General features: G+C 37.4%; 1 protein-coding gene across 1 annotated transcript in view; it reads left to right on the forward strand.

Annotated features, from left to right (window-relative positions):
* The window catches only part of OCLN (occludin), a 52,164-nt gene that overhangs the window by 20,089 nt on the left and 17,666 nt on the right, over positions 1–14,409 (forward strand). Inside the window, exon 4 of the mRNA XM_044657681.1 lies at positions 7,027–7,172. Coding sequence (XP_044513616.1) covers positions 7,027–7,172 — 146 coding nt within the window. The remainder of the gene's footprint in view (positions 1–7,026; positions 7,173–14,409) is intronic.

Raw genomic sequence — 14,409 nt, forward strand, 5'->3', positions numbered from 1 at the left:
TAGCCCTTGACCTTCTGTCTTAAGTTGTTACTAAGATAGAAAGTAAGAATTAAAAAAAAAAAAGTCATACTAGACTGTCAATTCATTAAAAAAAATTTCTGTCCTAGAATCAATACTAAATATTGGTTTTAAGGCAGACTAGCTGTAAGAGCTAGGCAATGGAAATTAAGTGACTTGCCCAAGGTCACACAGGAATTGTCTAAGGTCAGATATTCGAACCCAGGATCTCACATCTCTTAGCCTGACTCTCAATCCACTGAGCCATCTAGCCACCTCTTTAATTCATTTTTTGATACGTTTTTCAGACTAACAAATTAGAAGGGTGCTCTAGATGGTGGTTCCCCAAAATTCATTCTCTACCTCTGGCATCTTTATTATTATTATTGGCTGTGTAACTGTGGACAAGTCATTTAACCTTTCTTAGACTCAGTGTTCTAATCTGCCAAATTAAAATAATGATACTTCTAGTAATGACCACACAAGGTTGTTATAAAGTCAAATAAACTAATGCATGCTAAAAAAAAGAAAAGGAAGAAAAGGAAAGAAAATTGACCTCTGAGACCTCTTAAAATTTTGCTACTCTAGAATGAATTTTTTCTGCATATATTTCATTGAATATAGTCATTATTCCCAATTTGATATCCTTAAGCATCATTCCTAATTTTTCTTATTTTTTTACATAGTGTATATAACCTGTTATGGTCAAATATGGTGGCTTTACTATTATCACTGATGAATCTAGATCACTATAAAAACTTTGGCAGACTTATTTAATTGTCTATTTGTTATTGACCTTCCAGTTTTACCAACAGATTCATTTGGTTGATCTATGTTGAATCTCACAGAGAATTCTCTGCAGACTCATTTTCTCTCATTTACTTTTAAAAAAATTATTGAAATTACACATCCATTGAAAAACACTGTTCTCTATGGGGTAACATACATACCTGCATGCCATACCTGCTTAGAAAACTTGTAGAGACCCTGGAAGACATCTACCTTTACAAAGTAAGAAATATTAGTAATAGCTGACATTTGCATATTTTTTCTTTAAGATTTGAAAAGCACTTTATTAATATTATTTTATTTGACCAAAGATGGTGCTATAAAGAGCAAAAATTGAAGGAAACATTGAATGGATTTGGAGGCCTTTGCTGGTTGAGCATCTGAAGGTGTAAAGTATCAGAAAAACTAGAAAAACTAGCTAAACCACTTACTGGTTGGAGAACTTGTGCTACAAGGATATGGAAAGCAGTTGGGGCATTCAGGTTATAAAATTAGAGATGATACTTTGAGATTAAGGTGCTCCGCCCTCTAGCACCCCATATGTTCAGCTAATTTAATTGCCAAGCTAAGAAACTTATCCTAGTTTCATTTTGACCTGCCCAGGAGACTAAACAAAGGTGTATAATATTTGAAACAAATGTAGGTAGTAATTTTGTGTGGAGAAAACTTTCCATCCAAATGGTAGGCTTCTGGCCATAATATTTTGCTCCATGTCTTCACCTTAAGTGAGAGTTTCACAGCTTGAGAAGTGGAAGAGTGAGTATCTGAATTCAGGATCTCTGTCTTTAAACTCAACAGACACCCTTTCCCACTATACCACTGTGGAATCCCACTATACCAGTGTGTATAGGTTGTATCTATTCCACACTGGTATAGTGGGAACGGGTGTTTGTTGAGTTTGAAAGACAGAGATCCTAAATTCAGATACTCACTCTTCCACTTAACTACCTGTGGGACATTGGACAAATTACTTATCCTCTCTGGACCTCTGTTGCTCATCTATAAATTAAGAGGCTTGGACTAAAAGACCTCTAAGGGACCTTTCTACTCCATTTTAGTATTCTATAATCCTATGACCCAAAGTGAAGTAGATGAGAAATTTGAAACAAGGCTGTATAGAATACCCACCATCCAGAAAACATATTCATAGATATGTGTAAAAAGATAGCATACTCAAGCCATTTTGGATTTAACATTTTCCTTTAAATAGAATACTTTTGCCTCCTTGCTAGATCACTTAAAAGTGCTTCTAGGTTAATAAATACATTCTTCCTGTGAGGAAGTGACATGGCAGGGTGGGCAGTAAGGTGGGGAAGGGAAAACAAAGAGAGGCATGAGATCTCGCTGGCTGTCAATGTAAAAGTTTTCACTTCTATTAGCAACAGAGCTAGGTAGCTGGTTTAGTGTAGAGGACTAACTGTGACATCTTGAGAAAGTCCATTATTGTTCAGGGTTCAGGCTACTAACTTACTCTCAGTGACTCCAGTTATAGGGGATCTTTATCCTTAGGCAGTTTCCACACTCAAGAGTTCCCTTTTCTAAGCAGGTCATAGACAGTGATTTGAGGAAGAGGAATGGAAATTCACTCTATAAGACAAATATGGGGTTTGTTATTATTGTTGTTTTTAGTACATTTTCTTAAGAAAGAATTCATATCCTTTTGCATAGTTTCAGGGAGAGACTGAATTTTTTTTTTTTTGGTCAGAAATCTAAAACATTCTCTTGCCCCTCTTTTTAAAAATTAACATATTTTACTTTTAATCATGATTCATTTCTGAATACATCTCCACCCTTTTCAGGAAACCATCCCTTGAAATAAAGGGGGAAAAGTCTAGTAAAATAAACTAATACAGTGAAAAAAATCCATCATTTTATTTAGTGATTCACACATTAATCCCCTACCTCTGCCCCTAAAAAGGATGAAGGGATCTTTTCTCATCTCTTCTACAGGGCTAAGTTTATTGGTCACTATAGTTACTCAGCTTTCAGTTATGAATTTTTTTTATTGTTCTTCATTCCATTTACATTGTTGTAGGCATTATCTAGATTGTTTGCCTCAACCCCTTCATTTTCACCAGCAACAGAATCCCAAAGAGAACAATTAACTTTTGCAAGATGACATTTTTTGCACACTTCTAAGGAACTTTTTTTGGTTGTTGTTTTTTAGAGAATCTTCCCATGGTTCCATGATTCATGTTCTTACTCTCCCTTTCACTCCCTCCCCCCATCCCACCTCCCCATCGCCGGCACACATTTCCACTGGTTTCTTCATGTGTCATCCATCAAGACCTATTTCCATATTATTGATAGTTGCCTTGGTGTGGTAGTTTCGAGTCTACATCCCCAATCATGTCCGCATCAACCCATTGTTTCAAGCAGTTGTTTTTCTTCTGTGTTTCCACTCCTGTAGTTCTTTATAAGGAACTTTTTGCAGTAGTATGAATGAAGATACTTAAGTCACATATCTCTCAATCTCTAGTTTAAATTAGGAAAGCATAAAGAACCATAATAATAATATTGAGATCATTTCCAGACAAAAGAAGAAAAGAAGCTATGTCTTTGGTAGCGTACCCAGTTTATACATTTAGTTTTCTTTAAGTGATCATTTTAACATGAATAGTTATCCTCTAATATATCAGTTTCATGTCATATTTTTGTTATAAGATTCCAGAGGTTTACAAATGTTCACATTAATCATCAGAGGTGTTCTAGTTGTATTTTTATCTCAAGATATTAAATTATTATATAATCTGCAAATGAAAAGACAGGATTGTTATGAACAAAGACTTATTTTACATGTCCTTGTTATCAAACTGTGTCTAGCCTTCAACAAGTTTTTTTTATTAGTACATTTTAGAAACATTGAGTTCCTTCTCTTGATTCAAATCACATCAAAGACATTCCTAGGTACTCCCCTGAATTTTTTTTTTAACCTTTACCCTCTATCTTAGAATTGATACAGAGTGTTGGTTCCAAGGCAGAAGAACAGTAAGGGCTAGGCATTTGGGGTTAAGTGACTTGCTCAGGGTCACACAGTGTAACTTATATTTATATATTCTTATAAAAACAGCTAGGAAGAGTCTGAGGCTAGACAGATTTGAGTCCAAGACCTCCTGTCTCCAAGCCTGGCTCTCTGCCCCCTGAGCTACTTGGCTGTCCCCTCCCTTATAGCATTTTAATTCAACAGCTATTTATTCCACTCCAAATATTTATACCAAGATGCATATAACATCTGTGTTCCCAAAAAACAAAGAAGTATACCTGGCATGACAATAATTGCACCAAGAGGTCAAATGCTGTGAGTGACATAAAGGAATTATAGACAAATGCAATTGAAGATTCAGAGAAATGTTGGTATGGGTGGAATGGAGGAGAGGCAAGGATAGGCAAGTTTGAGCTTATTGTTTTAGGATTTTGACAGGTGGAGATGGAATTGCAGGGGGGGCCTTTGAGATTAAGGGGACACAAAGAAAAGACTTAAACATGAAATGTTTCATATCTTGGATAGTGAATAACTTAGTTTGGCAAGATGTAGCTAGTCAGCAAGCATTTGTTTTATTTTACTTTTTCAGCAAGTATTAATTAAATGCTTACTCTGTGCTAAATGTGAGGATATAAAGAAAGTCAAAGAGGATCCTTGCTCTGGAGGAGCTCACTTTATTGCAGGGAAGACTGGAAAGTTAAGTTAGGGTGAGAGCACTGGAGGAGGCTGAATTCTAGATGTAGTTATGAAGTGACATGAACTGATCTCTAATTTATCTGGAAAGCTAAGATTAGTGTTCAGGTATTCTCCTTCCTCACCTGAACCTCAAGAGCTAGAATGCTTACCTTCCTTCCAAGCATGACTCAAGTGCCCCCTCCTTTAAACTCTTTTCTCTATTTTCCCATTTGTAGTGTTCTCCCTACCACTAAGATTGCTTTGTGTTTCCTTTGTGTATACATTTTGTATTTATTGACCTGTGTGTACTCTTGGCCAATAGAATTTAAGCCTTTTGGGGTCAAGGTACGCTTTGTTCTTGTCTTTTGTATCCTTCAGTGCTTGGCCCATAATTGGGAGCTCAATAAATGCTCATTGGGTTGAAAAATATTTTATTTTCCTAATACTAAGACTTGTATCAAAAGAAGAATTGTGCTAATGCTGGAGAAAAGCAGTGGTCAGGGAAGCATTTAGTTCTCTAAACTAGACAACAAGAGATGAAAGTTCCGATCAGTAAGAGGCCAAGGTACATTGAGCATCAGGCATGCCTGGCTTGGAGTCTGGAAGACTCAATTTACCTGAGTTCAAATCTTGTCTCCAACATTTCCCAGCTGTGTGACTCTGGGCAAGTCACTTGACCCTGCTTGCCTCAATTTCCTCATTGATAAAATAAGCTGGAGAAGAATATGGCAAACCACTTTTAGTATCTGCCAAGAAAACCTCAAATGTGGTCTCAGATTGAGACACGACTGAATAGCAACCACTCTGAGCAGCTTAAAGGACATTTTGCTTTTGTCTGCCTGTTTAGACATTTGAGCCATTGATTTTCTAAAATTATAGGCCTGCCAAAAGTTATCAAGATGTAACTCTGGGTGAAGTAAAAACGTTTGGAGAAATATGCCTCATGTTTTTAAGAAATGAGAGACCTCCTGACTCTTGAATAGACCTCTAGAGAAAGAGCAAGTTTCAGGCCTTGATCATTATCCCAGCGGAAAAAAACATGTGATCTGGGTGTACTAAGAAATTCAATAGGAGCCAAGAATGGTCTTCATCCCTCCTCCCTGTAGCGGGGTCTAAGAACACTTCCTGGCAACCCCCACCCACTGGTTTCCCAAATACTGCCAAAAATCCACCTTCACAGGGGAAATATTTCATTCCTTTCTGACTCACAAGAACAGTAAACAATCAAAGGATAGCCTCCTCCCCTCCACCAGTACCCCATGTAGCACTGAAATCCTATAGTACAGCTGTACATAATTTTTATTTATGGTATTGTAAGAATGTCATTTGTTCACTTATTATATGGAAAAATCAACACTCACATGGTACCCTGAGTCCCAGGGACCAAGAGTTTCAACAAATGATGAACCTAATTGCTTAGACCTATAATAGAGAAGGAAATCCTGGTCTTCAGATACTCAAAAAAATTCTTTGATCCCATCCATCTGTCTTTTTGAGATGTAAATACTCTTCTCCCACTGTTTCCTGAGATATAAGGCCATTTCTATAATAGTAAAGAAACCAGGTCTGGATTGGACTTCTCTAAAGGAAGAATTTACTCTCAGATTACAAAAAGGAAAGAAAGAAATTTAAACAAACTGTGACCATTTTTCCATGGGTACCATACATAGAAAAAAAGCCATTTAGAATCTTTTGTAAAGGAGAATCTGAACTTTTCATTTTTCTTCCTGATTCTCACTTTTTTCTTAAATCCATTTTTAAAGTGTTCCTGGATTTAATTTCATATCAGTACCTAAACTGAATAATAAGTCTGATCATTTAAATGATATTTTAAGGTTTTCAAAGTAGAGTGGGGGATAGAGTTCTGGACCTGGTATCAGGAAGACAGGTGTTCAAATCTGGCCTCCAACACTAGTGGTAAATGACCCTGAGCAAGTCATTTAACCTTGATTTTACCTCAGTTTCCTCATCCACATAATTGAAATAATAATAGCATCTTTGTCTCCTAGAGTTGCTGTGAGGATCAAATAGATAATAATTTCCTGGCACACAGAAAGTGCTATATTATTATTATTGTTATTGGAAATACTATCTCCATTTTACAACTGAAGAAACTTAAGCTCCTAGGAGTTGAATGACTTACCTAAGGTGACACTGCTAGCATGGAGCTTATAATAATAGCATCATAGATTTGAGGGGCTTCCAAGGCAATCTGGTTGAACTCCCTTATTTTATCAATAAAGAAGCTAAGACTTTAAGAAAAGGTTAAGAGACTCACACGTGTCAGAGCCAGTTTTAGAACTCAATTTTCCTGAGTCTGAACCCACTTCTGCCCTCCACTTCCTCCTCCTCCTACACTGACAACTGAAGGCAGAGCGACTCTTGGTTGGTCCCTTGAACATATCTGTATCAGAACAATTAAGTGTTTTTATAAACATATACCTATAAAATGGATTTGTTTCCATTTTCCTTGAGTGTCCAAGGTATGGAAAAAACCTTACATTTATATGAGACATTCCAGCATTTTCCCCTCCATTTTCTCAGATGACTCTATTAAAGATATTGTTTCTTAAACCCTTTAGGTGAAGAATGTATCTGTAGATACACAAGAAGTACCCCCAGCTCCATCTGACTATGTGGATAGAGTTGACGGTTCCATGGCATATTCTTCTTATGGCAGAATGAATGAGAAAAGATCATATCTGGACTCTTCATACAAATCAACACCGTAAGTAACCAGTATCCCCTACACCGATTTTGGTTTAGTAATTCTATTGTGGCGTATTCATCACCAGGATATTTTACTTAAAAGTTAATTCTGATGTGTATAATTGCTACAAAGACTTTGTGTAACTATTTGGCACCTGTGTTGGCTTTCATGAATGTCAGTGCATTTTCTTTTCTTTTTTTTTAAATTTTAAACCCTTAACTTTTGTGTATTGACTTATAGGTGGAAGAGTGGTAAGGGTAGGCAATGGGGGTCAAGTGACTTGCCCAGGGTCACACAGCTGGGAAGTGTCTGAGGCCGGATTTGAACCCAGGACCTCCCGTCTCTAGGCCTCGCTCTCAATCCACTGAGCTACCCAGCTGCCCCGGTGCATTTTCTTTTGCTTGCCATTTATGGAGCAGTGGAAAGAACACTTGGGAGTCAGAAGACTTGGATTCCAGTGTCCACTTGGTGCCACTTGCCACTATTTGACCTCAGAGAAGTCATAGAATCCCAGAATGCTAGAGCTAGAGAGGGCTTTAGAGATCATCTGATTAACTCTCCCATTTCACTGATGTGGGCATTGAAGTCTAGAGGGGTCACCTAGGTAGGAAGTAGCAGAGAGCATTTGAGCTTTGACACTGAGGCTGTTGTTCTCTGCTCTGTTTAATTTCCTTATTTGACTTCCTTAAGCCTCAACTCTTTCATTTGTAAAATGACAAAATTTGTAGAAAGGGAAAGGCCTCCAGTGGTTCACCATTTCCTTCTCCAGCTCATTTTATAGGTGAGGAAACTGAGGCAAGTAGTGACTTGTCCAGGATTATACAACTAATAGGTGTCTGAAGCCAGATTGTATATGTGTGTAATAATGCTTATAGTGTTACCCTCTTTGCCGAGTTTTTGAGATTCTCAGATCAGATAGTTTACATGAAATCCTTTGTAACCATTAAGCACTAGATGTCATTGTGCTGAATTATTGTAGTTGGTAGTATTTCTCATTGTTGTCAGGATACTTATAAATGAGGAGCTTCTTGATTTGTACCTTTTATAAGATTTTGACATTGGCAAAACCTTAAAGATCACCTTGTCTAACACCTTCATTTTACAGATGAAGAAATTGATGCAGAAATTTGCATATTGACTACTACTACTACTACTACTACTACTACTACTACTACTACTACTACTACTACTACTACTACTACTACTACTACTATTATTAAACCTAAAGGTTGACCTAAAAAATTATTATTCACATCAGATATGTTACCTTTCTATTCTTCTATCCCTTTGGAATTTCATGGGATCATAGGACCTAGAAAGGAATGTATCTCCTTATTTTGTGGAAAAGGAAGAAGCAGAAAGTTTTGTCTTCTGCTTCTCTCCCTGTTTATTGCATGCGATTTTTTTTTTTTTTGGTGGTGGTAGGAAATCTGGGTTCTAGTTATATCTTATCTGAACTGTATGTGTGAACCTTGAGCAAGTCACTAGGTCTCTTTGGACTCAGTTGCTTTCCTCATCTGTGAAAGTAGAAGTCTAGACTAAACAATCTTTAATCTCCATTCCAGCACAGTGCTTCTGTTACACCTACTCATATGGTCCAAGAACTGTATTTTTCCTTGGCCTTTGTTACCTGTTTCTTGTTTGGTCCCGTATTAAATGGTGCAAAAAAAATGCTTAGGGAACTTGCTAGTATGTCCACGGGGATGGCAGGATGGCTCATTGCATTTGCTTCTTTAGCATGGACATTTTTATCCACCAAGCAGCCAGCATTTCTTTCCTTCATGTTGAAGAAATCTTATCTTAAATCTCCTGATTTGAATTTTCTAGCAGAATTATTGGTGAATAGATTTAGAACTGATACAGCCTTAGAGTTTGTTTAGTCTAGCCCCATCATTTTGCAAATGAGAAAACTGAATTTTAAGGAAGTAAAATTGACCTTTCCCATGTCATAAGTAAAGAGCAAAGGTGGAATTTGGATCTGAGGCCTTTGACTCCAGACTCAGAGTCTTTCCTTAACATTATGCTAGCTGCCCCACATTTAGCATAGTGAGGAGTCATAGAAAGGGCCATTCTTAGAGCACAGGAGGTGCTAAAACCATTAATCCTACACTGGCAATCTGATTTTAATTATGGGATTCAACTGGAAACAATGACCTTTATTATAATGAATGGAATGGAATTTGGAAACTAAATAAACCTGCTGTGGACCTTAGTTAATAATCTTCTATTTGTGTGCTCAGTAGCTACTTCTCTATTGATGAAAACTAGAAACATTTTCAGAAAAGATTTTCCTAGCAAACTTTTTGTCTTCACTTTCAAATACCAGAGCACTAGGGCATTCAAGATACAACAGGTCATAGGGTGCTAGGGATACACCTAGGGTGCCACCCTTTTTATGGTTTTCAGGCTTGTAAAATTAATTGATTTGGTGTCATGTGACCTTTGTTGTCTCTCATCTACTTAGCTGCATGGGCATTCATGATGCCATTCCTTCCTTCCTTCCTCCCCTTCTCTACCCTTCCCTTTCCTTTTCTGTCTCTCCCCCTCTCCACCTTTCCCCTTACCTTCCATCTTATAATCAATACTGTGTATTGGTTCCAAGGCAGAATAGTGGTAATGGCTAGGCAGTGGGAGTTAAGTGACTTGCCCAGAGTCACACAGCTAGCAAGTATCTGAGGCCACATTTGAACCCAGGACCTTGAGTCTCTGGACCTAGCTCTTAATTTGCTGAGCCATCTAGCCATCCTGATGCCATTACTTTTCCAAAATTTTAAGGGGAAACATTCATTTTCTAATATCTACTGTATGCCAGACATACTAAGTATTAGAAATTCAAAGATAAAAATGAAGTAATCCATTCTTTCAAAGAGTGGAGAGTACATCAGGAAGGCAATATGTACCTAAACAATCATGTTCAGCTAAAATATAATATAAACACATGTATGTATATATACATGTATGTATATATACATGTATGTATATATATACACATCTACTTTTGTTACTGTGTATATTTACAACACACAAGCACTTACTATGTTATATACATACATAGGTATATATTATATAGATAGATATTATTATATAGGTATATATTATATAGATGTGTGTATTTTATATGCGTGTATATCCACATACTTATTAAGCACTACTCTCTACTAGACAGTATACTAAGTGCTCTATAAATATTACCTCTTTCAGTCTTCAAAACTGTCTTGTGAGGTAGGCACCATTATTGATTACATTTTATATTTGTGGAAACCGAGGCAAGTAGTGGTTAAGTGACTTGGCAAGGGTCTCTCAGCTAACTCATCACTGTCTGGGGTTGGATTTGATTTCAAACTCAGGTGTTCCTGTCTCCAGCTCCAGTGTTCTATCCCCTGTGCCACTCCAGCTCTAGGGAGGTTCCCACATAAGGTTTTGTATCAGATAGTATGTTCTTTTATTGGAGTCATTCAACAAATGTATTGATTGAGTGCCTTGTATGTGTATAGTATTATGCTAAGCCATGAAGGACATAGAAAGATGAGGAAAACATTGCCTTTGCCCTCAGGCATCTTCTAGTCTAGTAGCACATCTAGGATTTGTACAAATAACTAATAAGAAGTCATATGTGATAAGGGTTCTGAGAGGTGCAAAATGCTAGGAGGATTCAGAGGAGGAGTATCAGATTGGAGGAATTCTGGAGCTCTAATACAATCCTAGGATCAAAGATTTAGAGCTGAAAGGTGCCTCGTGGGCTACTATTGCCCTTATTTTACAGATGAAGAAAGCAAAGCAGAGGGGTGGTTAACTGATGTCTCCAAGATCTTATAGGTAGTAAGCCTAAGAGGCAGCATTTGTAGTCACCTGCGCTGTCTTTACTATACAATGCTGCTTCTTTCATTTCTGTTGTTATTAGGTAATGACAATGTTAGAATCAGAGACTCCCTGGAAGGGCCCATGGAGCAAATTTTTCCATTTTACAAATGGGGAAATTGAGCCCTCAAGAAGTCAAGTGACTATTCCATGTTCTACCTCTGTTAATGTCAAAAATAGGACTAGGGTTCCAATATACAAGGACTCTGCAATAAACAGCCCTGTTTAAGCTCAGTCTGGTTTAAGAGACAAAGGAAGATACTTAGTTGAAGATGACTCCACCTTTGCTAAGTGGGTCTAGGAATATCTTAAATGTGTCTCCAATTATTTCCCCCACACCCATGTTTGGATGAAGCAGAACAGGAAAATGTCAATGGTGCTGGTCTGCTTAGTAAAATTTGCAAAGCTAGCATCCTACTGGCCTCTTTCTCCTAGACATTTATAAGAGGTGAGGATATGAATGATGCTATTGCATTGCAACATTGGAAAACTGATGTAGCAAATAAGAAATTCAGTAACAAGCAGCTGTCTGACTGATATTCTTTCTCCAGGCCATCCTTCATAATAAACATTCTGCTATTATCATGACTCTCACTACTATTATCCTGTCTATCAAAAACCTTCATTAAATTTCCATTACTTACCAAGTAAAAATTCCTGCTCCTGGATTTCAGCTCATTTTTTCAGCTCATATTTCCCATCTTCATGGGTTCTCTCCTACCAAACTAGATAATTTGTGTCTTCTCTCTATCTCTCTTGCTCTCTCTCCCTCCCTCCCTCTCCTGTATCTTTGCTCCCAGTATCCCTTCATGCTTTCAATAGACTTAACCAAACTCCCACCTCCATATGTTGAAGTCCTTTCAAAGCTCAGCCCTCCTAATTTAGGTGCTACCACCCTTCCCTTCATATCTTTAATGCTCATCACCCGGCTTTGCACACAGGAAATGTTTAGTAAGTGTGTGTTTGACTGATTGAGTGTCAGTGATATAAGCACAATCCTATGTTTTTAGCAGTTCCATTTTAGTAATCTGAAGATTATTTAAGTTCCTTTTCCCTCTGGGATGCCCTTTCTTGAATGAAAGAATTTAATTTTTAATTTTTAAAATTTTCCCCCTCACAATAACCTCTTTTTTTATTGATTATTTAAAAATTTTTTCTCATGGTTACATGATTCATGTTCTATCCCTCCCTTCCTCCCATCCCCCTCACGTAGCCAATGAGCAGTTCCACTGGGTTTTACATGTGTCATTGATCAAGACCTATTTCCATATTATTAGTATTTGCATTAGGGTGATCATTTAGAGTCTACATCCCCATCTACCCATGTGATCAGCAGTTGTTTTTCTTCTGTGTTTCTGCTCCCATAGTTCTTTGAATGAAAGAGTTTAAAAAGCCTTTTTTGGTTGCTAACTATGAGCCAGGCACTGTGCTAAGTGCTAAGAATACAAAAAGAAAAGAAAAGCGATGCCTGCTCTCAAGGGACATGTTCTAATTGAAGGAGACAATATATAAAAGAAAGTTGAGCTTCAGGGTCGATGGAGAGGTCTGGTGGATTCCATCTCACCAGAAGGAATAGAGTTGGTGATTCCCATCTCATCTAGGCTATGTGAGCAGTCAAGCAACCAGGTTGATTCTGGGCTTCTATATTAGTCGATAATAATAGATATCCTCAAAAGGTCTTGTTAATGATATAGTAAAATCTCATATCTATCATTGGTTTATTAGCTATAAGCTAGTAAATAAGATAAGTTGGAGGGTGTCTTTCCAAATCCAGGATATTGTAAAAATGCCATTTGCAGTTAGATGAAGCTATGAAGTCCTTGGCATTCTGAATTGGTAGAATTGGTAGATCTGTGTATAGGTCAGAACCCATTTTGTGATCATATCACAACTCTTCTTTGTGGTTCTATACATCTTTCACAGGGGTTCACTCAGGCTACACAAATAAGAATTCCTAACCTTATACTAGTCAGCATCATCTCTCTTTTTTTTAAAACCCTTATCTTCTATCTTGGTATCAATTCTAAAATAGGAGAGCCACAAGAGCTAGGCTATTGGAGTTAAATGACTTGCCCAGGGTCACCTAAGCTAGGAAGTATCTGAGGCCAAGTTGGAACCCAGGTCCTTCTGACTCCAGGCTGGACTCCCTGTCCACTGTGCTTAGTTGCCCCCATACTAGTCTTCTTGAAACTAGAATTTAAGTTTTCTCCTAACTTTATATCCCATCAGACCAGGATGATTCTCGTGAGTTTGGTAACTGCCCAATAAGGTATAAGAACAAAGGAGAGACACAAAGGACAGAAGGGTAGAAGAATCTATAAATAAGAGAAGGGAACTTTTAGATCAGATTTTGTGCTGAAGTGAGGATGATGAATGCATTTTATGTTGGCAAGGGAGGGGATGATGGCAGGAGATAGGGAAGAAATAAAAAAGAAAGAGATGAGGTTGGCTATGATAGTGGTGGCTATAAGGAAATAAGTTCTTTATGAAGTGATAACTGACTTTGACCTAATATATCTTGTCTGAACAAGAATATTTAAGGATTATTGAAATCTCTTGAAAACTTATAATAGGCATTTTTTTACCTTCTCTTTTTCCTTTCATTGGGAGATTTAGTTCAATTTTATTTAACAGATATTTATTAGTTACCTTGTAGATACAAGACAAGGCATCATAGAAGGTACAAAGATAGATCTTGCTTCTTAGGAGAAGTTTTTATCATCTTACCGAAGAGAAAAAATATTCAACATTCAACCGATGTCCATTTAGTACACAGTAGGAGCAATGGGTAGAAATTACAGTCAGATTTAGGTTTCATAAGGAAAACCTTTCCTAACAAAACTCTCCCAGAGTAGAATGGGCTGTTTCCTGTCATTCCAAGGTTTTCACACTGGGGCTAAATGACCAAATATCAGAAACATTGAAGAGGAACGTCTTACTTATGTAGGGATAGAATTTCTTGTTTAGTTGTGTCCAACTCTGTGATCCTGTGGACTATTACTGTAAATGGGGTTTTCTTGGCAAATATCCTGGAGGGATTTCCCATTTCCTTCTCCAGTGGATTTCAGCAAATAGAGGTTAAATGATTTGCCCAGAGTCACCGTGCTTGTAAATGTCTGAGGATGGATATGAACCCAGATTTTCTGACTCAAGGCTTAGCACTCTATTCACTGAGCTACCCATCTGCCTCAGTGGATTGGATTAGATGCCCTCTAAGGTTTCTATTCAACTCAACAAGTTCCTGTTACTACATAAAATGCATGATGATAGGCATTAGGGAAAATAAATAAAATGAGGTTCCTGCTCACAGGGAATTTACAACTTAATGGAGGTAATAGGAGACAGATATAGATGGCATAATTCAGTTTATTTTGTAAAGATCCTTACCTCCAACTTA

This window comes from Gracilinanus agilis, chromosome 1, assembly GCF_016433145.1.
Source record: "Gracilinanus agilis isolate LMUSP501 chromosome 1, AgileGrace, whole genome shotgun sequence".
NCBI classification, from domain to species: Eukaryota; Metazoa; Chordata; class Mammalia; order Didelphimorphia; family Didelphidae; genus Gracilinanus; species Gracilinanus agilis.